The 23,910-nt window shown below is 52.4% G+C and overlaps 3 protein-coding genes across 4 annotated transcripts in view; 1 reads left to right on the forward strand and 2 right to left on the reverse strand.

Moving 5' to 3' along the window:
* LOC122366657 (adenosine deaminase 2-like) lies at positions 1–8,905 on the reverse strand. Of its 2 annotated transcripts, none has more exons than XM_043339143.1 (10): positions 8,769–8,905; positions 6,158–6,579; positions 5,323–5,423; positions 5,055–5,211; positions 4,503–4,672; positions 4,067–4,219; positions 3,545–3,719; positions 3,053–3,210; positions 2,507–2,709; positions 1–2,225 (listed from the first exon to the last, which is right to left on the reverse strand). In XM_043339143.1, the coding sequence occupies exons 2-10, from the start codon at positions 6,540–6,542 to the stop codon at positions 2,117–2,119; spliced, it is 1,611 nt and encodes a 536-aa protein (XP_043195078.1). In that variant the 5' UTR covers positions 6,543–6,579; positions 8,769–8,905; the 3' UTR covers positions 1–2,116. The 2 variants fall into 2 exon arrangements, with proteins under 2 accessions (XP_043195078.1, XP_043195079.1); XM_043339144.1 differs by lacking the exon at positions 8,769–8,905 and adding an exon at positions 7,039–7,082.
* Positions 7,826–18,846, forward strand: LOC122366658 (arginase-1-like). The gene is made up of 6 exons (XM_043339145.1): positions 7,826–8,027; positions 10,417–10,611; positions 16,530–16,692; positions 17,018–17,253; positions 17,505–17,622; positions 17,977–18,846. The coding sequence occupies exons 1-6, from the start codon at positions 7,917–7,919 to the stop codon at positions 18,228–18,230; spliced, it is 1,077 nt and encodes a 358-aa protein (XP_043195080.1). The 5' UTR covers positions 7,826–7,916; the 3' UTR covers positions 18,231–18,846.
* The window catches only part of LOC122366656 (dynein axonemal heavy chain 2-like), a 17,241-nt gene continuing 12,117 nt past the window's right edge, over positions 18,787–23,910 (reverse strand). Inside the window, 5 exon segments of the mRNA XM_043339141.1 lie at positions 18,787–19,746; positions 19,957–20,107; positions 20,364–20,614; positions 23,457–23,607; positions 23,739–23,855. Coding sequence (XP_043195076.1) covers positions 19,592–19,746; positions 19,957–20,107; positions 20,364–20,614; positions 23,457–23,607; positions 23,739–23,855 — 825 coding nt within the window. The 3' untranslated portion in view covers positions 18,787–19,591.

Below are 23,910 nucleotides of genomic sequence, written 5' to 3' on the forward strand. Positions count from 1 at the left end.
TACATCGCTTGCATATTTATTCATCAATTAGGAACATGCCTAAGTCGTTATCAATAACGTATTATGTTTAAGCATGGCGAAATACTGACTGAAAAAGCATGGCAATAAGCAGTCTGTACCTTAACGATCTATACGCAAAAATATAGAAATTAAACAATTTTTTAAATCAATGTTGCAACCACCTTAGGCATAGTTAGACGAACGTAAATAAAATAATACATTAGCAACAAAGCGCATATACACATAGTAACTGGCCTCGTGTAATATCAATACACAATAAGTCAAACTCATTCACATCTCATTGTCCTGTTACCATGGAAGAACTTTTAGATTCACATCAATGACTAAGCAAAACAAGACATTCATAATATCACACACACGCATCACAGCTTTTATCGAAACATGACTCAGATTATTCAGTTAAATTAAGTCAAACAAACCAAAAGATCGGCAAGTAAATCGAGGAACATTGGAAACATCGTTCAGCGTCACTAGCCCTTGTTACTGACCAAGTCACAACAATGGAACACAATCAAGTCACAGTGATAAGGCATCACCTGGCATTTAATTCACGTCATCACTGTTCTATAATTGCTACTGATTGCTAATACGAGGGGGTACCCAAAAGTAACGGGAATCGTTCTCTGTAGGCCAAGCCAGTTGTAGCTCGGCATTGCCCTGCTAGGGGCAAACCAGTCTGGCCCCTGGGACTTAGCCTGCACCGTGAGGTGACGAAATAAAGAAGCGCGGCCGCGTGGCGCACGTATTTATTGAAGCACTCCCGCCCGATCCGTCGTTTTTTATGCATAGCGGAACTGAGCAACAACGCGCATCTGTGAAATTTTGTTTCCTGCTGGGGAAGTCCGCGACTGAAACGGTTCCAATGCTTCAAGTAGCATACAAATATGCTGCCGTGAGCAAGACGCGGGTTTATGAATGATTTTCGCACTTCAAAAGTGGTCAAATGTTATCCCAAAAGCGCCCCAAAAAAGCTTGTCAAGTGAAGTCAAATGTCAAGACAATGCTGATTTGTTTTTTCGATGCAATGGGAAGTGTGCAAAAGGAAATTGTTCCTCACTGGTCAAACTGCCAATAAGACGTTTTACTTGGACGTTCTGCGGCGTGTGTGAAACACGGTGAGACGAAAACTCCCCGACAGGTGGCGAAGCGGGGAGTGGCGATTTCATCGCGACAGTGTGCCAGCGCACACCGCCTTGAGTGTCAGACAATTTTGGACAAAAAATGCATGAACCCACGGATCCACCCTCCCTATTCACCGGATTTGGCACCCTGTGACCTTTTCCTGGTCCCCAGAATGAAAAAGACCTCAAGGGAAACCATTTCGACGACTTTGATAAGGTAAAAGCAAAAACGACGATGGCTCTGCAAGGCATCACCTTGCAAGAGTTCCAGAGCTGCTTTGAGAGCTGGAAAACGCGTCTGCATAGGTGCATTGTCTCGCAGGGAGAGTACTTTAAGAATGACATGAGTGACGATGTGTAGGGATCAGTGAATGAACAGATATGAAACAATTCCCGTTTCTTTTGGGTACCCCCTCGTACAGCCGCGGCATAGTCATTACTCAATTACAACCCAAGAGTCGGTTCAAAATAAAACAATAAACCAATTTCGTCATCAAAACACTGTATACTAACATGTCAGCACATAACGAAGAAATAAGTAGGGAGCTTTAATAAGTAGCGAAAAATCAAACAAACGGTCCAATGGTTCGTTCTACCTATTCAATGGAACGAACAGTGGAGGTAAACTAAAAGCGTAAGTAAATCTGCACCTTTCGGTCACTCGTCAGTCTCCCTAACTCTAACTGCTATTGCATATCGTCATCATCACTTCACATCACACAACCATTCGTGACTATAAACCCGCCCTGTGTGTCCCTTCCCCGGTATTTGATTGCCTACCCTGTCATTTGGCAAGTGCGTCTTCTGTGTCAATCAGATACCAGATACACCCTGGTACTGTGTCAAATATCAGCTAGGACTGTCAAATGTTAATTACATACTGATGTGCCAAGTACAGCCCGTTGTTACTGTGTCAAACAACTGATACTGTGTCATTTACCAGCAGCTAGTGCATCGTGCAGCGCCAACCAGCCTTACGTCTTGAGCTGATACTTGTCGACCACCTGGTTAATGAACTCGTCCCAGCGTTTGTTCCACTCCATTCCCAACTGCTGTTTCTCAGCGTCTGGCAGTGACGAATACCTGAAAAGAGGGAAATAAGAGTTCTTACTGAGTCACACCGAAGACGAAAGGCCTACTGCGAAACATCGAAACGAACTTTCTACGGAACGGCTGAGACGACATGGAAAACAGCTCAGGACGGTTCGAAGAACTAACAACGATACCGGTGGAAACAGGAGACGGAGGGAATAAAGCCAGACACACGCACCATCTGCCCTGAGAATCTGTCCAGCCCACCACCAGCCCACTCTCACTCATCATCTCTCTCCCCCTTTCTAACCCTTCTCCGGCGCTATTCTCACCTGATGGAGTTGATGGCCAGCTCTTTGAGCGTGCTCAGGTCGGCGCGCCGGCCGGCCAGCGCCATCAGCGTCAGGTAGAAGTCGTAGGAGAGCCCGGCGGCACCCCAGGCGCCCGGGTCGTCGGCCGATACCACCACAGGGAGGCCGGAGGCGAGGAGTACAGCCGCCGGGTGGTTACGGAGGTCACTGACCAGACCCAGAACCTGAAACAGGGAGAGGAGGTTACTCTCAAATCTAGTACCTGAGATGAACCAAGGGAAGGCGCAGAGGTGATAAGAAATAATGACCAGATAGTGAGTAAAGGAGAGCGGATGGTAAGCAAAGGTGAAAGATGCAGGTATGAAGGAGAAAAAGGGCGAAATCCTCCGGCCACGACATCGTACCTTACACACATCTGAGGAGAGTAACCGATAACGAGCGATGGCAATATTAACAGAGCTATCACTGGCTTGATACAAAAGTAAAATGGGAACATGTACTAACCTACCCACGTCGCCACTGGCCGTACCTGGTTGGAGATGGGGCACCCCTCACACGGATCTGTACCTGGTTGGAGATGGGGCACACCTCCATGGCCACGCCTCTCCGCGCCGCCTCCCTCATCAGCAGCGGGTGTTTGACGATGCCGTACCCGTGGCCGACGCGGGAGGCGTTCAGCAGGATCGCGTCGTACAGGTTCTCGTCCACGTCAGTGCCCAGCCAATCTAAGGATTGAGGGGAAAATACTCGATCAGATGGGAAGTGAAGCTTCGTGCCCAGCCAATCTGGGTGGGAGAGGAGGAGGCAGACTCGGTTAGAAGGCGAGATAGTGGCGGACGAAGAGTCCTCATCCCTACAGCCAGTTTGAGTGGAGGGAGGCAGAAGTCAAAGTTAGCTTGATTGAGATGGTTCGGATAACACAAATGACAAAAGGTACCCAAGAAATGTGTGAGAGCCTGTCGTAGGCACATCAAAACTCTCGGAAACGTTTTCTTCAATTTTGCTCCCGGTACCATTTCCTTCCCATCCCGGTCTCCATCCTTGAAGCCCCGTTCTCACATGTCTCTCCGGCGTGGTAGAAAGTCTGCACTCCGTTCTCCGCCAGCCGCAGTAGCTGTGGTACAAACTCCTTCAGCGGAGCGCCGCAGTCCTCCTCTGCCACCAGGTCGAACCCGGCCACCAGGTCGGGCTGGTCGGCGTGCAGCTGCAGCACACGGTCCACGTCCGCTGACACCTGGTGGACGAGGGGGGGAAACAGAGCTTAGGTGGGAGGTCGCCAGAACGTGTAGCGGTCGAAAAATGAAGGGCAAGGCATCGTGTCCTAAATCATTTAGCTAAACGTTCTATTTTTTTCCCAGCTCATGCAGCTGGGCACTCAGCACTGGTTAACAGCTGAACCGATCAACTGGAAAATAATTCGATAAGGTAAATAAAATAGACGGCAGCAAGAACCAACGAGAAAAAAGTGCGGTAGCTTATCGTGTCCACGAAACCAATGTAAACGAAACGAAACATTCTCCACAAAGGCAAAGGCAATTAGAAAAAACGTTATCACGGAAACGTAATCACCTAATCACCAACCTGTTCGGGTGAGACGTGTCTGCTCATGGCCAGGATGACCCGTCCTCCCCAGAACCGGTTACCCTGGTCACTACTGGCCGCTTCGAGAAGCGCCGCCCGGTAAATGTCGATGGTGTGGGAGGCCGGGTACAGGTTACCCGACAGGTCACTCAGCTGTAACGGGGCGAGGTAGGTCTCAGAAAGATGGGACATGAGCAATGGAGCAGGGAGGGGCAAGTCATCCCAGTTTTGATACTATAAATCGTCACATCGATGCAGTATCGATACTTTAACGATACTTCACAAACTCAACAGACACCAATATCAGCGAACGCAAACTATCCAGCATGATTCAAATGATTCAACATGCGTGGTTCATCATGGTCGTCAATCTATGCTCAAATATAGGTACAAGTTACGATTATCTCACACTTGTGTATCGGTATTCGATACCCACCTGAGGCAGGGATGAGCGAATCTCCGCGTACTGGATGTTATCGTCCGCCATCTCCTGCAGTGCCAGACTGATCACCCGTCGCCAGGCGTGCTCGTAGTGAATCATGCCCCGCACCCGGCTGATGACGCCGTCAAAGGCCGCCCACGAGCTGTGCAGGTCCTCGTACACGTCTGAAGACGCAGTGATGGGGACAGCGAGTGTTAGAGCCTAGACGGATAGATGGCGTCAATAGGACAGCGGAGAGGGCAGATGAGAAAAGGGCAGAACACGTTAGCGTTGACGCCAACGGAAACTTAACAAGCGCAGCAGATACGTATAGCGGTGGCACCATAATTCATCGATCCGATCAACGGTTACTGAAAACACCGAATGCTAGCGGCACATAATTAAATAGGCATTCACTGCTTCTGCGCCAATATGAGAAACAGTCATCCCCTTCTGTCACTTAGGTACATTTCTCGACACACTTTTACCTCCCCGTCGAAAAACTGACTGGCGTATCCATAATCACATCCCACCCCTCATGCCCACAACTCTTTTTCTGTGCCGTACCATCGGGTTGCTCCACGATCATGGATAGCTGTCCAATCAGCCACTGGTCCACCGGACCGGCTCCGAGGGACGCTCTGACGTCACTCAGCAGCAGCCAATCACAGGTCGTGTCCGGGGCGGCGAAAAACTGCAGCCGTACGTCCGGCTCACCCGACGACTGTAAAGAGATAGTGCGATACGAGCTGTCAGATCTTGCATCTCTGTTCTGGCAGCCTGTCATCTGATTTGACAGGACCGTGTGTAGGTGTTGTTTGCCCTTATTACTGACCTGAGTGGAGTTGCAGAGGTAAAGGTGGTCCATGTAGGTGATGTTGGACACCAGCTTCTCTACAGACAACATCGAGATGTCGTGAATGTGCAGCATGCTGCCTAGAAACGGAAGAAATGGTTAATGTGTATTATAATGTATAATCACATTGCTAGCTCAAATTCGGAAAACGTAGGTACGCGGAAAGCGTAAACAGATCACATTAATGGCGTTGATTCGTAAAAGGTACGCGAAAAACATAAGCAGGACACAGCAACAGCTCAAATCCGGAAAACTATCGCAGTAAAGGTAAACACTAAACAGTGTGCATGAAAAAACATCAAAATGGGTTCAAGAAGTGAATGTTATATCTACGGAAAATTTACAGTTAGGCGACATTTTTATATAAATTTAGTCCGAACCCTTTGATAGGAAGGATTCACAAGGACAGAGCCACCGCTAAGCGAAGCTTGTTGCGGTGATCCTGCCCTCTACCCTCCGATCGCGCAATTCCAGTTATATGGCAGAATTTAGAGTCCAAAGTTTAACGTGCGCACATAGCCACGCACGGCCGGTCCCCTCGCTGACTTCACCTGGCTACGGCCTGCCACCAACCGCAACCATACCTGTCAGGAGGCCCATAAATGTCAAGCGCCCGTCGCGCTTCGAACCCGGACTGTTGTAACCGGGAACGCGTGCTCCCAAGTCTCACCACGCAGAGTCCAACGCTCTACCAACTGAGCTACGGGACTGGCTTATTTTAGTTCAAGATCTAGCAAGAAAACCTTATCGACACGACTTTCGACCTCAGTAATTGAACGTGACAGATTCCAGCACAGCCTGCCCTATTGCTCACCTTTAGGCATCATGCGGATGAGCTCAAAGACATTTGACTTTTCTATATCCTCCCGTGCATTCATAAAGTGCCTGCCAGCCTCAAATGGAGTCTCCTTGTACTCCTCCCTTTTGAACACAGTCAGAAGGTCATTGACTTGCTGTTCAGCACCATGGAGCACCACTGTGCCACCTGTCTCCAGGAGCTGGTCGGCAGTTAAGAGTTTGCTGCGAGATGTCCAGTAGTCGGAGAGGTTGTCCCGAGCCTGGGTGTGGCTGTTGGCTGGTGTGGACCAGAGTTGGGTGGTCTGAGGGCTGTCACATGACTGGTAGAAGTGATAGTTTATCAGAGCCAGTAGAAGCAGGAAGCAGCTCCACAGGCAGCCCAGAGAGAGCCACCAACGCATTGTCACAGTTCGGTGGTAAGTAGAGGCCTCAGATGACCTGCAGTGGAGAAATTGTTACATTACATTACACCAGTTTATTACTTTTTTGCTAATACATGGGCACATGAGGAAATGAAAAAAAATTGTGAACACATTGCAGTAGGTAGGTATCAGTATACAACAAATTTAAAATCTAACCTAGGTGTCTTTGAACCTTAGAGGTTACAGTGAATGCATGAGTCATCAGAGATTGGGATGGAAACATAAATGGAGATGTCAGAATACTGCTTTATACATTGTGAAAACTTCTACATTAATGTTTATGTATTTATGGAAAGTGCAAACTGAAACGATGTCTGAACGCAATCAGGAAAACGTTCAATTTTTGGGCTCAAATGCAAATGTGATAGTGATAAATGAGCTCCATGACTCAAATATGGCTTGGAAGTCGTAACATGAATGTTAATTATCTTAATTCAATAAACTATTGTTAAATATTTGCAGGAAAAGCATCTACGCTTCAGCTTTGGTGTTGATTGATGTTCAACATTGATATCAAACAAAACAAATGTGTTCACTGTTCAATCACAGAACACGCGTCTGCTCATAGTTAAAGGCCAATGACGTCATGCTGGGAAATTATTGTCAAAAGGTTTCAAAAAACGTTCAGGGAAGAAAGAAATAGTGAAAATGAGTTGAAAAATGGAAAAAAGTCAGAAAAATTGGACATATGCTGTCTTTCGTATTCTTTTACATTCTTCATATGAAATTACCATGGTAACTAAAGGTTAGTCTCGAAAGCATTTAATACTCTTCGAACAGCAGCCTGGTATTTCATCTATTGCGCAGCTAAGGCATAAAATGGTAGGTTGTAGCTGCTAATTGAAAACAACAGATATACGGGAAACAATGTTTTCGTTACGTTTAAAAACAAAAGAGAATTTGAGAATTCTCATGAAATAAAAACAAATTTGATAAAAGTGTTACAGTTAAATTGCTAGCCAATACATTTTCGTTAAAAAATGCCGACAAATGGCTAGCCTCGCGTTCGCAGTCTCCCGGAAGACGAAGATCCTACTCCGTTCGGCCAATCCCGTTTGCGGTCGGCGGGGGCTGGGTCACGGTTATCGAACGCTATTGTCCGATCTTCGTCATCCGGGAGACTGCGATCGCGGGGTAAAACAATTAACGATGATATAAGCAGTAACGGCTCGTCTCCCCCACATCCCCATGTGCCCTGCTGCCCCCACATCCCCATATGCCCTGCCGCCCCTGCCGCGCGCGCCGCCCCCTCTCGCTGTATCTGGCGTCCCATCAGGCCTGGCGGCGGGGCCGGACGGAGCCGGACGGAGACGGCGCCTGCCGCCGCCGGCCGGGCCATCAGGTACGGTAGTCATGCTGCTCTCGTGCTCTCGTGTGGCCGGCAGGCTGGGCCGCTCCCAGCCGCCGCCAAATGCTCGCTCTGTGTCCATTGGAGTGCTCGGCGCCGCCTTCGATAAGGGTCAGGTCAGTGTGGCGCGCTAGATCGGGTTTGAACAGGATTATACCGGACAAACCAGTGCGGGGCGCTCGGGTCAGTTCGTAGCGGGATAACATACAGATTAAAACGAGGTGTTGGGTCGGTCAGGGTCACACATCCGTCCTCACCATGCTCAGGACAAACCCATCCGGCGTATCCCCCTCACGCTCCCTTTCTGGGCTGGCGGTCAACCCCACCCAAACAACCGGTGGTTGAGGTTGGGTCCGCACCAGGACCCGTTAAAATCCTTTACGACCGTTTAGGAGGCGCCAGTGCACTGTCCCATCGGGGCAATCCGGTCCCACCAGGACGGTCTCGCCGCTGCGGCTCAATCTCGATGGCCTGCACAGCCCAATGGCTACGCCCTATCCTCTCATCCAATAGCTCTGCAATGCCGTTCAGGCCGAAAGAGCTTGCTGATTGCTCCCAGCAAAACAAACAAAACTGTGAGCAGAAATAAAACTTTCGGAACGGAACCAGATAACCGATGACTGATCGATCGATCGATCAGGCCGTTGTCCGTTCATAAAGCCACCGAATACAATACTCACTTGACCGAGCTCATTGCCGGCGTACCGTTCCACTCGCCAACATTTTCAGACCTTCCATCTGAATGATGTGAATCAACCGCCGACATCCAGTCCGGCCTCAAAGCCTTCTCATGCACTCTTGTCATTCCTGCTTTCGCAACAAACTTCCAGAATTCTGACCACACGCCCCCTTCTCACCGTCTCTGCCGGCCCCGGCTCGCCGTCCCCTCTCGGTCAAGATCACGTGCCTCGCTGAATGGACGTCGTCGGTCGTCCGCACCGTCTCGGGGCCGGCAGAGCCGTGCAGAGCTCGTAGCTCCCCGGCCCGTCCCGTTTACTGGAGCTCTGAAGGGACACTGGCACTCAGTTACGTAGGACGGGAAGGTTGCGACCAAGATTCTTACAGATAGTTGCGAGTTGCGACACACACAACTCCGAATAAAAACGCCTGAATTGGAGCGCTAAACTGGTGAGAACCGGACACGAGATGTGTGGCTGGCGCTGGTATAAACTGGAATAGCTGATGTGATTATTTGGTCATAGCCACGTCACTTGCTTGGACAGTTCCGTTTAATCCGTTATTCCATTGAAGGTGAAATTTATACGTCTAAAGTTGAGTTATCCTGACGAATAGTCGGAAAGCAGGTAAATAAAGCCGTCGTTGGTATAGTCTTAAACGTTACAAATCAAAATAGTCAACAAATGAAATAATCGGAACTAAGTGAACCCGAATGAACGGTTGCAACGAGTGAATGTTTGATGCGTAAACTCGTGTAAAAGCTAACGTTTAGGCACCTAAATTCGGCTGCAGCTCTCGTCCGACACCTCTGTACGGCGACAGAGGCCACACGTCCCCTGAGACCGCCTATCGTTAGTATTCAGCGCACCCTGCATGGGCCGGCGAGCCTCCCAAACCGGTCCCGGTCCACACCCCCTCCCCTTCCCGGCTGGGGGCTTGGCCGTGACGTCAGAGCACCAGCACCTCTGTGACTGTCTGTTTGTGCCAGGTGACAGTGCGGGTTACGGTAACAACACAGAGTTACAACCGGGCCACAACTTGCGACCCACAGGGTCAAGACGAGACGGGTCGACTGATATTCCGCGTAACGTAAACAAATGTGTTTATTGCATTAAGCCCGTTTATGAGGTATACAATTTATTAATTGCTCATCTTACGGACCATATAAGACGGTTTGCAATTAGAATGCCGTTCAAGGAGACGATTCACCCCTGCATTGACAGCAGCGTCAGCGTGCGGCCCGTAAGACGGTCATACGTCGGAGCAAGTCCCGCACCGCATACCAATACCCGCACCGCGTCGGCGCTCGGACGGCCTTGTATCGACTCGGCGCGCGTATGTCCTTCACCTTGGCAGTACCCAGAGCGCTCTCCTCCAATAGCTGAACATAACACGGTGTGCTGACGGCGGCGGCGGCGGCGGCGGTACTCCACGGCTGATGGCGGCCCTCACACACTCACACAGCCATTCACTGAGGAGTTATCAGAGCTGGTTTACCGGAGCTCTGACCGGCAAGGGCGACTTTGAACGGCGGGTCACGGTAAACGGTTGGGTGAACGGTAAACGTCCGAGTGAAGACGGCGGACGGTAGCGGGCGATCTATTTATTGATCGTGTTTCATGACGCCTTTGGCAACACGTCGGTTATGCATAAACGCACACGTAGCATTGCATCGTACCGTCTAATATCCTTACCCAAACTTCCACATAAATCCCGTGAAATGGCATATGATAACTAATGCCAACTAACCACTATAAACACTACAGCACCGTCCACCGTCTATCCCCTACCACAGACACCTCTGACCGCTCTCCTTACCCCCGACAGACCCGCAGCGGCGCCAGTCTGGGCCCGGGCGCGGTACGTCAGACGGGCGTGCTGCAGGACCTCACCGCGCTGGGTCACACCGTGAGGGACCTCGGTGATCTCCGACTGCAGGAGGCGGTGCCCGCCGAGTACAGGGCAGAGGATGGACGCGCCAGGATGAAAAACGCCACCAGCGTGGGACGGTTCAACCAGCAGGTCGGTCCGTGGTGGGTGGTCGTGATGGGCGGCTAACGGTTGACGTTTGGAAGTGGGAGTGGGATCGAAAAGGCCCAGTCTTACGTCCAGGGGTGGATTTTTATATAAAGTTGGGGTTGCACGTGCAACCCCAACTTTGAATTGTGCAACCCCAACATCGGTTTGTGCAACCCCAACTTTACAACTGAAATAAATCGGCGGGCGACTCGAATGGTGCCGCCCCCATAACCCTGAGCCATCCCAAAACTATATGCCACCCGTTGACTTGGCACCATCTTTCAAAAGAGCCCTACCCATCATGTAGGCAATAGTCACCCCTCAACTATCTAGTGTAGTTGCCGCCTCCTCAGACCTCAAATGTAGGTGCCGCTCCCTCGAATGTAGGTGCCGCCCCTCGAATGTAGGTGCCGCCCCCTCAAATGTAAGTGCCGCCCCCTCGAATGTAGGTGCCGCCCCCTCGAATGTAGGTGCCACCCCCTCGAATGATGGTGCCGCCCCTCAAATGTACCTAAATGCCGCCCCCCGAATGTAGGTGCCGCCCCCTCGAATGTAAGTGCCGCCCCCTCAAATGTAAGTGCCGCCCCCTCCCTCGAATGTAGATGCCGGCCCCCCTCGAATGTAGATGCCGGCCCTCCTCGAATGTAAGTGCCGCCCCCGCGAATGTAGGTGCCGCCCCCTCAAATGTAAATGTCGCCCCTCGAATGTAGGCGCTGTCTCCTCGAATGTAGGTGCCGCCCCCTCAAATGTTAGTGCCGCCCCCTCGAATGTAGGTGCCGGCCCTCCTCGAATGCACGTGCCGCCCCCTCAAATGTTAGTGCCGCCCCTCGAATGTAGATGCCGGCCCTCCTCGAATGTTGGTGCCGCCCCCTCAAATGTACCTAAATGCCGCCCCTCGAATGTAGGTGCCGCCCCCTCAAATGTAAGTGCCGCCCCCTCGAATGTAGATGCCGGCCCTCCTCGAATGTAGGTGCCGCCCCCTCAAATGTTAGGCCGCCCCCTCGAATGTAGATGCCAGCCCTTCTCGAATGTACCTAGGTGCCGCCCCCTCAAATGTTAGTGCCGCCCCCTCGAATGAAGGTGCCGCGCCGCCCCCTCAAATGTTGGCCCCGGCCACTTATGCATAGGTGTCATCGGTCATCCCATAAAATGTAGGTGCCGTCCCTTCGAATGTAGATGGCACCCCCTAGGGTGTAGTTGCCGCCCCCTAAGGCCTAGTTGCAGTGCAGCCCCCTCAAATGTAGGTGCCACCCCCTAAGTGTAGGTGCCACCCCTTGAAATGAAGGTGCCTTTCCCTCAGATGCCGCCCCCCCCCCCCCCACATGCGTGGGTGCCGCCCCTCAAGTTAGGGTGCTGCCCATAAAATGTAGGTGCCGCCCCCTCTAAGTGTAGGCGCTGCCGCCTCAAGTGCAAATGCCATCGCCGCCCCCTCTAATGTAGGTACTACCCTCCTCTCAAGATCTTGAGCTGTCACAAGGCCGTATAAAGCTGTCGGACATGCAAAAATGACCAGTTAAAAAAATCGTGGATTTCGATTCCTGGTGCGCCGCTCACCGCTCAGTCGGAGGTGGGGGTGGTGCCCAGTGGAGGTCGCAGGGGGCATCAGGGCCATGGCCCCCCAAAGACAAATCAGGGGCCATCATATAATTTTCCCCCCGCGCACCGACGGGGGGCTGCGCCAACTTCGTACCGACGGGGGGGGGGGGCGGATGACCGCCCCCCCCTGAGATCTCGAGAACGAAGCAAGATAGCGACAAGCGGTAAACGGCATCGGATACGCACGGACAAGGTCTACAATTTTTACAAAGATCATTTTCAGGTCAGGTCAAAGATGACGTTACAGGGGTCAAAAAAGTCAAAATGGCGACGCTAGATATGGAGAGAGTTTTTCTCGAATAACTTTCGAATTAGTCAAGATAGGAACAAACTAAGGGCAACATCGTGATCCTCTCGTAAATCCGCATCGAATGATATATATGATGACCTCGAAAGGTCAAGGTCGAAGGTTGACCTCAGGTCACGTGACCTCGAGGTCATCATGTATATCATTCGATGCGTCTTGCCGAGCTGAACACAATGAGACCATCCACGCGTCTGTATCTTGTTCCTGTACGGAGTTACTGGCAAAAAAAAACTTTGGTGACCATTGATGACGTCACATGACCTTACAGCTGCCCAACAGCAAAACTGACCTCAAGGTAGTGAAGGTTGATCGTATATGAAGTCATACATGGTATATGGGGCCATTCCGACCCATTTAGTGGTAAAAACAGGGAGTTGATTTTTCCCCCATTGACTTATAATGGGGAGGTCGCGAAATTGACCTGACCTTAGGTCACCGATATCAAAATTCCGAGATGAACAAATTGTAGCTACTAATGACCTTATAACATCCTGCAACTTTCAAAGGCCTCCGACATCTACTGTAGCTCTGGCACGGTGACAAAGTTGCAAAAAAGTGACTTGAGGTTGGGTCATTCAAAGTGACCTGGTGACCTGACCTTAAAAGTTAAGAAGTTCAAACTTGCACACCATGTGTAAAATTGATGAGAGAATAGTCGTACCAAATTTCGCGGCGCTACGCGCCGCGGTTTTCCCGCTATTAGGGAAAAACCTCAGGGGGGCGGATATCCGCCCCCCCCGTCGGTGCGCGTGGTAAACAACCGATGGGCCCCGATGGGCGTAGGGGCCCTGGCTCTTACCCGATTGCCACGAGGCTCAAGAAACCAACGCCAGGTATTATGTAACAGCCCCCATACCGGTCTTTGAGTATCCTGACTTCTGAGGGCGCTTCAGTGGCCTTCAAGGGCCCACCTTGACCGATGAGGGCCCACATCGACCAATGAGGGCCCACATCGACCTCTCAGGGCCTTTCACTGGCCCTTGAGGGCCCTAAAGCGGCATCAAGAGTCCCCCAACCGGCCTTTGAGGGCTCCACACTGATCTCTTGATGGCCTCATTTCTGTCTCTGGGGTTCAGGACTGACCTATCGGTGCCGGTCACTAAGAGCCCGCATCGACCTCTGAGGGCCTCAAACTGGCCTTTGAGGGCCCTGTACTGGTCTCGAGGGCTCCCAAACTGGTCTCTGGGGGTCCACGCCTCTAATGGCCACATTTCTTTTTCTGAGGGCCCAACACTGGCCTTTGGGTGTCCCTGAGGGCCCGTACTGACTTCTGAAGGCCCGATGCCGGTCTCTTAGGGTTCACATCGGCCTCTGGGGGCCTTATGCTGACCTCTGGGGTCCAACACCGACCCATGCTGGTCTTTTAGGGCCCCACACTGACATCTGAGGGCTCCACGCTGGCCTGTAAGATACCACACCGGCATGTTAGGGCCCACGTCGGCATCTGATGGTTCCAAACTGCCCTTTGAAGGCTCTGTACTGGTCTCTGAGGGCCTCACACTGCCGGTACGGACCCACGCTGGTCTTTTGAGGGTCCAAACTGGTCTCTGACGGCCCAAACTGGCCTCCTAGGGCCCAACACCGTGGCTTCGGATGGTCCGATTTCTGTCTCTGGCGGACAAAGACTAAACCTTGGGCACTTCTGAGGGCCCGTACTGGCTTCTGAAGGCCCGATGCCGGTCTCTTAGGACCAACATTGGCCTCTGAGGGCCCATCCTGGCTTTTGAGGACACTCTGTCCGGTCTTTTAGGGCCCCATACTGACCTCTGAGGGCTTCACGTTGGCCTGTAGAAATCACACTGGCCTCTGAGGGCCCACGTCGGCCTCTAATGGTTCCAAACTGACCTTTGAAGGCCCTGTACTGGTCTCAGAGCCCAGAGGGCCCTAAACTGGCTTCTAAGGGCCCCATACAGGCCTTTGAGGGCCAATACTGGCCTTTGAGGGCCCTACACCGACCTCTGAGGGCCCCGAATCGGGCTCCTCTGAGGGACCCACACTAGCCTCTGATGAACCCACTCCGGTCGCTGGGGGCTCAAGATTAAACTTTGGGTGCCTCGCACTGGGCTCTGAGGGCCCACATTGACCTCCGAGAGCTCCACACTGGCCTGTAAGGGATCATATTGAGCTGGCCTCTGATGACCAACTGGTTTTGGAGGGCCAGTACTGGCCAGTGGCCACTCAGGGTCCCAAACCGGCTTTTGAGGGCCATAACCGGCATCTGATGGACCAAACCGGACCTTGGTGGCCCAAAACAGGCCTCAGACTTCAGAGGGCCCTCCACCAGACTCTGAGAGTCCCGTCTTTAGTCTCTGGGGTCCAAGGAAGAACTTTTAGCGTTTCATGTCGTCCTCCAAGGTTCCCTGTCAGTCTCTGTTGGTCCCCATGTCGGAATTTCGGAATTTGAGGGCCGTTATCTCGTCGCAGCGGGCCGGCATTAAGGTCTATTACCATATCGGGGTCACATCGGTTTCTGAGGGCCCATGTCTGCTGCCAAGGGTCCCTGGTCTCAGATAGTTCCATTTAGGTCTTTGAGAGCCCGGGCCTGCCCATCATAGGCGCCTCATGCCATCTTCTTATTCTCTGCCGATCTCGGAGGGCCCCTGTCGATCTGTTTGGCCCGTGCAGGTTTTTAAGGGCCGCTGCTAGTCTCTGAGAGCCTCATGTCGTTAGTTGTGTCTATTTTGGGTCGCATTGGCACCACACATGTCTCTTAGGGCCCATACCAGTCAAGGTGTCCCACATTGACCTCTCAAGGACCAACGCTGGCCTCAAGGGCTCACACCACCTCAGAGGTTCCGAACTGGCCTTTGACGACCCCGCACTGGCCTTTGATGACCCCGGGCCCGCACTGGCCTCTGATGGCTCAGGCAGGTCTCGTAAAACCCACGTTGGAGTTCAAAGACCCATATTGCTATGCGAGGTCTCACCCGGTTTATGAGGGTCAATCTCAACACTGGCCTTAAATGATCTTACGCCGGGCTTATATAAGGGTCTCATACTGGTTTCAGAAGTTTTCCGCTACTGACCAAAAACTTCAGGGGGAGGGGGGGCGGATATTCGCCCCCCCCCCTCCGCGGAACGCGGGTTAAGCTAACACACCGCCCCCAGCGAGGGTCTACAGGGGCCCCTTTGCCAATTCCCCCCCCCCCCCCCAACGCCAAGTTTACGACCGTACCTGGTGGCGCCCACTTCCGGACTATTGCGCCCCTCGGAACCGCTTTGGGCGCCCTTTCAGGGCTGTGCAACCCCAATAAAAAACAAAAAAATCCACCCCTGCTTACGTCGCGTTAAAAAGGGACCCTCCCACCTTAACATTAGTTTTGAGTTGAGATAGCCAAATTGGTGGCCATGAGCTGCAAATAACGGTTTGGACACTCACAACATCGAAAAATGCTTTAATTCGAAGATATGGAATTTCAAACTTGCAGTTTTCGGATTCTAAGGGGCTAATGCTTTGGAATGCCCCCTTAGAATTTGTGACGTCAGCGGAGATCTAACGATGTTTTAATCTTAGACTAAAACCATCTTTAACACGTGGTGGTATACGCTGCTTTGCGCGCAACGTCTGCCGCACTTTAGGGCTGCCAAATTATTGCTTCCAAATAAAGTCGCTAGTAACAGGGGAGATCCCAAAAAGTAAACAAAAGTAAAAGTCTAATATCTTGAAAACCAGTGAATATTTTTCGGTGAAATTTGGTAGATATTCGTTTTCGCTCTTTCTGAACCAAGGGACATCACTTTCATGCCAATTCATTAACTTTTTTGAAGGTGGGAGGGTCCCTTTAATGTTGATTACACAAAACTCGTTTTATAGGCTCGCAGAAACGTCAATGAAGAAAATCAGATAGCCCATGTTGCATGTGTGTGTGAGTCAAATGAACTGTTCTGTTCGCGATCTAAAAATGCTCCGGTTCGCATATCTAGCAAAAGGTATGAGCCGTCTTTAGCCCAAAGCTCCGACTGCACCCGTACGCATCACCACGGCCGTCCGTTCACTTTTCTCCCCTCACACCGTCAGTTGTCTGAGCGGGTGTCATCAGCGCTGGGCCAGCACGACGTGGTGGTGACACTGGGCGGCGACCACAGCATCGCCATCGGCACCATCCACGGCCACGGGCAGACGGTGCGACACGACAAGCTGGCCGTGCTGTGGGTGGACGCGCACGCTGACATCAATACACGTGAGAGACGAGGAGAGGAGGGTGCCAAAGGGAGAGGGAGAGTTCACTGGGACTAAAGAGCATGGTTCCTTTCTGAAAAAAAGACGGCAAATGCATTTAACGTAATTAACAGTTTCAGTGTTTGCTAAGCTTTGCTAAGTCGTCACCTGTTTTCATCGCGATGTGACCGTCCCCATTCAATGAGACTTATTGATATGACCATGCATAACAAAATGGCATGCGATGGCCTGACCTTTCTCCGATCACTATTCTATACATGACGTAACTATTTTCTGACCATTACCTGACCTGACCTCTCTCTGACCGCTCCCCCACCCCGCCGCAGCTCTGACCTCCGACTCGGGTAACTTCCACGGTAAACCTCTATCGTTCCTGATGCGTGGCATGGAGGCCTTCCACCTGGACCTGCCCGACCTGCGCTGGTGCAAGCCGTGCCTGCACCCCTCCAAACTAGTCTACATCGGACTGAGGGCCGTCGACCCGCTGGAGAGGGTGGCCATCCAGGAGTTCGGCATCCGCGCATACGCCATGAGGGAGATCGACAGACTTGGAATCGATAAGGTGAGTGATTGGTGATGAACTCTCAGCTACCCCAGAAACAATCCGGGATCTAAGTGTATATTTGAATTTGCCTCTCCCTCGTCTCAGTTGGATGGCTCTTTTTTGTAGGTGCGATCTCCGTACAAAACTAAGCTATGGCTCACATGTCATCTTGTGACGAACCAAGCCAAACCGTCTATTTGGCCTCGATGATATCTTATGTGAGTTTCAACATCGCTCTCTAACACGCCATCCCATTCCGTCTCGGTCAGGTGGTTGAGATGGCGTTGGACCAGCTGGGTGCCGGAGTGGGCGCCGACTCGTCCCTGCACGTCAGCTTCGACGTGGACGCGCTGGACCCGTCCGAGGCGCCGTGCACCGGAACACCAGGTCGGAGAAGGAGCGAGGGGCAACGAATTACGGGACAGAGAAGAGGGAGAGTGGGAGGGAAAATTAAAGAGACTGCGTACTAGGGTGAAGTGGGAGACCGACTGACCGAGTGACAGAATGGAATCAGTTTCGAAAAATTTGTTACGGTGATGATTATAAAATGGACAATATAATATATGCGTTTGCATATATGCAAACGCACCGATCGATGCTTGTTAGGACGCCTTAGTTTATGCGATCACTTATACTTTATATCTCCTTGAATGAAAGCTCGGAAAATTTAGCCATATGTCGAAAATCTAATATTGCTGCCTTATAAGCAGCCTAACTCACCACCCCGGCCTCCTGTTTCAGTGCGTGGCGGTCTGAGTCTGCGCGAGGGTCAGACCGTGATGGAGGAGGTCTGCAAGTGGGGCACGCTGCGCTCCATGGACGTGGTCGAGGTGAACCCGCAGCTGGGAACTCCGCAGCAGGCGCAGTACACGGCCGACGCGGCGCGGCACCTGCTACTGGCTACATTCGGGAGGTACCGCGGAGGTAACGCGCCGGAGGGCTCTCAGCTGCCGCGGCCCGAGATCAAACCCGACCCGCGCACACACCCGCACTGAGGAGGGAGGTGATGGGGGCGGTGGAATGGATGGAGTGTCAGCGTGGGTCAGGGGGAGGGACAGAAGCGACTGAGATGGCACACGGGATAGAGGTGAGGAGAGATAACTGGATGCCGGTACGAAGTGCCAGGGGAAGATATTTCGGAGTCCCTGCTGTCAGGGAGAAAAGAGGCTTTGGCGAATCTGCCAAACTCAAACCCGGTAGCCTGAGCTTAAGTGACCACGACATTATTATACGAAGCTTGCAAAGTACGGAGTAGCCACTATCATATTTGCTGAGTGGTCGCAGTCACATTGGCACACTAAAACGGCCACTATCGGCAACGGGTTTCTGGACTTCTCGTCAAGCGTAAATGGTGCGCTAACTCCAGGGAGACCATGTTTAGAAGAAATAGTGAAACTGAAATGTTATGCATTGTTTCGCAAGTGATCCAGTTCGCTTGCTCTTGTGGAAAAAGGGAGTTCCTTTTATTGAAAACGATAATACTCAACATAAAGCAGGTAGCTTTATAGGTGGAGGGAAGGAAAGCGGCTTGAGCCAGGAAACATTCGACGATTGACCGATACATTCCTGTATTTTGAACAAAACGTGTAAATACAAATTCGCATGAAGAAATTGTCTTTTAGGCATAGTTATCATGTAACCCAACTGAGCGGGTTGAAACGCTTCGAACACAATATAGGCACTATGGCAAGAAATAAACGTTTGTACGGTTGACTAGAACGGTTTAAATGTTAACAATAGAGATTAATGCTTTTTTTCTTTACTGACCATCGAAAAGATCGAACAATCGATGAACATGATTGCAACAAATCATTACGACACAGTACGACATGAGTCACCTAAAATATACATTTGTACACTATGGGACGGCGGACTAGAAAACACGAGTCAGGAGACCATGATTTGAGATCGCTGGGTAGCTATCACAGTTGTTCGTCAGCGCTTCTTCACTCCATTACATATCCATTCAGTCGAAGCGTCTCTCGTTAAATTCTAACGAGCGTAGCTTGGGCCACAATCGCATATCACAATCCGTTCACGATCAAATTACACGATTCTTCAGCACTATTTACAATGAAAGATCATCTGAGATCACTATTTTCTTTTTCTTCACTGGCTAACGAAAACTAATCCCGTTACTCAAACGCACGACTCACTCGCATTTCAACCCTATCCGATCTGACAACCTGAATGACTAGAAGGGCCATCTCTCACTACCCTTGGCCCATGATAACCTATCGGATCTCCTCACTCCCATGACCTAACCTGACGCCCCCTTTTGACCTGCCAGCACTCCCCACTCCTCTGCCACAGCTCCCACGGTCCTCACGCAGCCCGCACTACCCCCCCCCCCCCATTAGTCTGACAGACTGAGGAGCAGAGCGGCCGCCCGTCGAATCCAGTGGTCGGAGGGGGAGTCGCCGGAGCGCAGGTCCACGGCCACCACAAAGGACGGGTAGTGACCGGTGCCCGACCGGTTCGGGTAGTAATACGCCGGACACGTGTACAGTCCTGTGTGAAGGGACGGGGGACTGTAATTGGTGTGTGGGGCTCCGTCGGCTCCCGACAGGCAAGAAATAACGAGAGCGTATAGACTGAATAAGTGAGCAAACATGATTGAATATCTCAATATCAATCGCATGCAAATAACACCGCCAGCTTAAGTGGCATACCAACTTCATTTTATGCCCTGATATCATAACGGCTTTAGCCCAGACCTACCTTTTCCGCTTTTCTTCTTATTCTCCACGGGTTTAAAGTGTACGATGGGCATTGGTGTGACGAGCTGCATTGGCGCGGCCTCGACCAGACAGCGCTTGTTGACGTCCCAGCCGGCGCCCTCCAGGAACATCCCGCAGATATACACTCCCTCCTGTACGAGACATCCGCCGAAAGGCAATGAGTGATTGATGTAATGTGGAAGAGGGCGATCCATTTCACCGAAGGGTGCAGACACAACCGTGTTCGCCATCGCAAACTTTTGCAATCTAATTATGGGATAAAAGGGAAAGCATTTCCGAAACTGCAAGTAAAGAACGGACACACGAACGTCCCTGTTTCAATCAGCCAGGTTTACACTCATACCCCTCCAGTCTCCACTCTATCCCCGTCGCTGTTACTGCACTTACATGCGGCAGCAGGTTGGTGGTCGAGTCGTTCTGGTTGTGCACGTAAAACTCCCAGGCCAGCGAGTCGACACTGAGGTGCAGCTGCCGGGCAGCCGTCTGCAGCACCGCTGTCAGGAACCCGGTGGGGAACGTGAAGGCGGCCAGCCAGAAGGCCGTGGGCGGCCGGGCGCGCTCCGACCACTCGGAGAACTGCTCCACACGCTGCACCAGGTCCCGCGTCCACGAGCCCAGAGACTTCATCGACGGGTAGGCTGTAGGAGACGGCGGGAGACGGGGTGAGGTGGGGCGGAGCACAGCGTTCTCGTGCATTTGATGTAGAGTCGGACATGAGCTGGCACCTCTCCTGGTATCATCTTTAAAAAATTGATATATCTTTTGTCCGTCTGCTTCCGGGATTTCAGAATCTCTCATAGCTGCATCAATATATTTGCAGAAAACATTACAAGTCACAGGCGAGTGGGCAACAGCAAAGCAAGCAACAGACACACAACAACGAACGACCTCGTAAGTCACAGAACGTCACTCACATCACTTCACAGGACCAACAAAGCCTACAAGACACATTCGATCCCCTTCGGTATCTGACACTCGACATAACGGGTTCTAACTCCTTGGAAACCTCGAACAATGACCTTGCAGGCTATGTCACAAGCCGCTGCCGTCTTCATCGTCTTCCGTTGTCACCACCACCAACGCTGCCGTTCTCAGTACTGGTTCATCCTGTGCAGCGGCTTGGCGCGGCTCTCGGTGGCGTTCTGGCTGCGCCGACCGCTGCGGTCCCTGCCCAGAATCACACTCGATATCTTCCGCATCATATTCATAGCTCCCGATCGCGCGCTGGCCTCCGAGGCTCTCATCAGCTGCATGGCCTCCATGTGTGTCAGTATATCCCCGGGCAGCGCGTTGATGGAGCTGTGCGCGGGCAGCACGGGCAGCGAGGCGCGCGGCATCATCTGGCTGGCGCGCCGCAGCCGCTCGGCCGGATCGCGCTGGTCCTCGGGCACCAGCTGGCGCTGCAGCATCTCGTCCAGCTCGGCCACCACGGCCGTGGCGCGCGCCAGGTCGGCGCGGATCGCCGCGTACTCGGCCACGTTCTCCTGCAGCGAGACGAGCACGGTGGCGAGCCGCGCCACGCGCGCCGGGTCGGGCCGCAGCGGCGGCGGCACCTGCACGGGCCGCTGGCCGCTCACCAGCTCCGGGTTCTCCGACAGGATGCCGTCCACAGAGACCACCTTCACCGTGCAGTCGTCGGCCGGGTCGTCGTCGTCCGCGTCTCCGCCGCCGCTGCTCCTGACGGCGCCGGTGAGGTAGCTGCTGAACAGGGTGCCCCGCTCGGCACTCTTCTCCTCGGTGTAGTCCTTCATGGCAATCTCGAGGTTGGTGACCACCACGGCCACTATCAGGTTCGAGAAGACGAACGCGCCGATCATCACCAGGAACAGGAAGTAGATGGACGAGGCGAAGGCGATGTTGGCGTTCTTGGAGTCGCGCATGGGTGTGAAGATGTCCACCCAGCCGTCCTCTGTGACACAGATGAAGCAGACGAACAGCGCGTCCATCAGACTCCCAAAGTGCTCCTGGAAGTCGTCTCCGAACACGGTGACGCCGATGACGGCCGCCACCGTCATGAAGACGAGCAGCAGCAGCGAGACGTTCGCCATGTCCGGGATCGAGTGCAGGATCGTGTCCACCACTAGCGACAGGCTCTCCAAGGACGTGCTGAAGGAGCGGACGCTGCGGAACGCACGCAGCACACGCAGAAGACGGAGCAGACGAGAGCTGGCCAAGTAGGTGAAGTTGTTACCGAAGAGCAGGATGAAGATCACAACAAAGTCGATGATGTTCCACGCTCCGAGCCAGAACGAGAAGAAGCCGTAGAACCACTTGATGGCGATCTCGAAGATGAAGATGGTCAGCACCACCTGGTCGATGACGGAGAACGGAAGGGAGAAACGCTCCGTGAGGTCGTCTGAGGTCTGCATCGCGATCAGCACCGAGTTGAACACGATGATGAGAAAGATGGAGAAGTTGAACGTCTTGCTGTTGGTCAGGTGGCCGACCAGCTCCTGCGAGACAAACGTCTCAACTCGTGCCTCGTCCACGTCGACCACCTCGTTGAAATCCTCCACCTTGCCGGTGTCCGAGGCGCCCACGCCCTGGTCGTAGCGCCGGTCGGCGTCCTCAAACAGAAATCGTCGCGCCACATACTCGGCCTCCTCCGGAACGCCCGGGCCGCCAGATTTCTTCATCACCTGGTCAATCCAGCGGCGGATGTTGGTCCGACCGCTGATCAGCTTGAAGGCGGCGGCGCCCAGGTCTTTGACGGAGGTGTGCCGTCGCTCGCGGTCGGCATCCTGAGATGGTGAAGCTTCCAGAGACGGTTGAACGTTGGCCGCCGCCCTCCGCCACCGCGCCGCGCCGGTCGGCGCCGAAACATTGGTATCCGTCACCTCACCGCTGGTTTCATCGGTGCTCCGTTCGGATGCGACTTCGTCTATAGACGGCAGAATTCGACCAAAAGACCCGGAGGCGGAAAATCGAACCGATTTTCCAGAATGCTTTCTTTCAGGAAGGTTTGGGTCTGACATGATCGGTGCGCGTTTAGTTCATACGCCCGTTTGTTCGCAAATTTGCATAGACACACTGTTTGAAAGGAAAATCGGGCAAGGTACACCTTTCCAGTAAAACTGGTGTACTGTTCTCGGTAATTCATTCACGACTTAAGCTTAAAATAGCAAATTATCCTCGATGTAGCTCATATGATCTAGCAGCTTGAATTCCTTGCAAAGATCGGGAAATGACACGAATTTGTATTTGTTTCAGATGTTTATTTTATCAGCTCGGGAACTTTGCGTAAATGATTCCTCCCGCAAAGAAGACACATTTGTATCTCAGGCACATAAAAAACACCAATGGGTTAATTCAGGCATCCTGCTTATTCGCCCTGAGACCGAGCCTAATTCAGACGAAAATTGCATCGGATGATACGTCTCTAGGTTGACCCATCCTGGAAGTGATCAAGTGCTATTTTCTAGCAGTGCTGTTTTTTTTAACGACTGATAACTGGCAGAGCGAGGCCAGCGTGGTACCCACCTTTGAGCCAGGGCGGCGGCACGCGACCCTCCAGGACGCAGACGAACACCTCCTCGAGGTCAGAGGACATCACCACCAGGCCCTTGATGCCCTTCTTGAGGTCCTCCAGCGATCGGCGGATGATCACCAGCAGAACGTTGTAACGCTGAATCTGTAACAAACACCCAAATCGTGAACGGGAACAGAGGGCCACACTGTCTCCTACGAAAACAGTGCAATTCCCCCTGGATGTTCCTCTAAGCCATAGCAATCAACTACCCATCGTGCGGGCGGAGCACTGACCTCCTGCAGCAGGACCACATTCAGCGGACACGGGTCGTTGGAGAGAATCTTCTGCGTGCTCTCGAAGTCGATCAGGTCCGGCATCTTGGTCAGCACGTCGTTGGCCAGACCGATCACCTGCAAAGAAAACGGAGGGGAGATGTTATAAGCCTTCAATTTCGATACATTTATA

This window comes from Amphibalanus amphitrite, unplaced genomic scaffold, assembly GCF_019059575.1.
Source record: "Amphibalanus amphitrite isolate SeventyFive unplaced genomic scaffold, NRLGWU_Aamphi_draft 000822F_arrow, whole genome shotgun sequence".
NCBI lineage: Eukaryota > Metazoa > Arthropoda > Thecostraca > Balanomorpha > Balanidae > Amphibalanus > Amphibalanus amphitrite.

Bases quoted from the DNA above. Each gene is read 5' to 3' on its own strand.
- LOC122366657 (XM_043339143.1), bottom strand. From the start codon at position 6,542: ATGCGTTGGTGGCTCTCTCTGGGCTGCCTGTGGAGCTGCTTCCTGCTT. The intron at 3,211-3,544 runs GTGAGAACGGGG...CTCAATCCTTAG, and splicing joins CTACCACGCCGGAGAGACAT to ATTGGCTGGGCACTGACGTG. The intron at 2,710-3,052 runs GTACAGATCCGT...TCCCTGTTTCAG, and splicing joins TGTGCCCCATCTCCAACCAG to GTTCTGGGTCTGGTCAGTGA.
- LOC122366658 (XM_043339145.1), top strand. From the start codon at position 7,917: ATGCTGCTCTCGTGCTCTCGTGTGGCCGGCAGGCTGGGCCGCTCCCAG. The intron at 10,612-16,529 runs GTCGGTCCGTGG...TCACACCGTCAG, and splicing joins TGGGACGGTTCAACCAGCAG to TTGTCTGAGCGGGTGTCATC. The intron at 17,623-17,976 runs GTCGGAGAAGGA...CTCCTGTTTCAG, and splicing joins GCCGTGCACCGGAACACCAG to TGCGTGGCGGTCTGAGTCTG.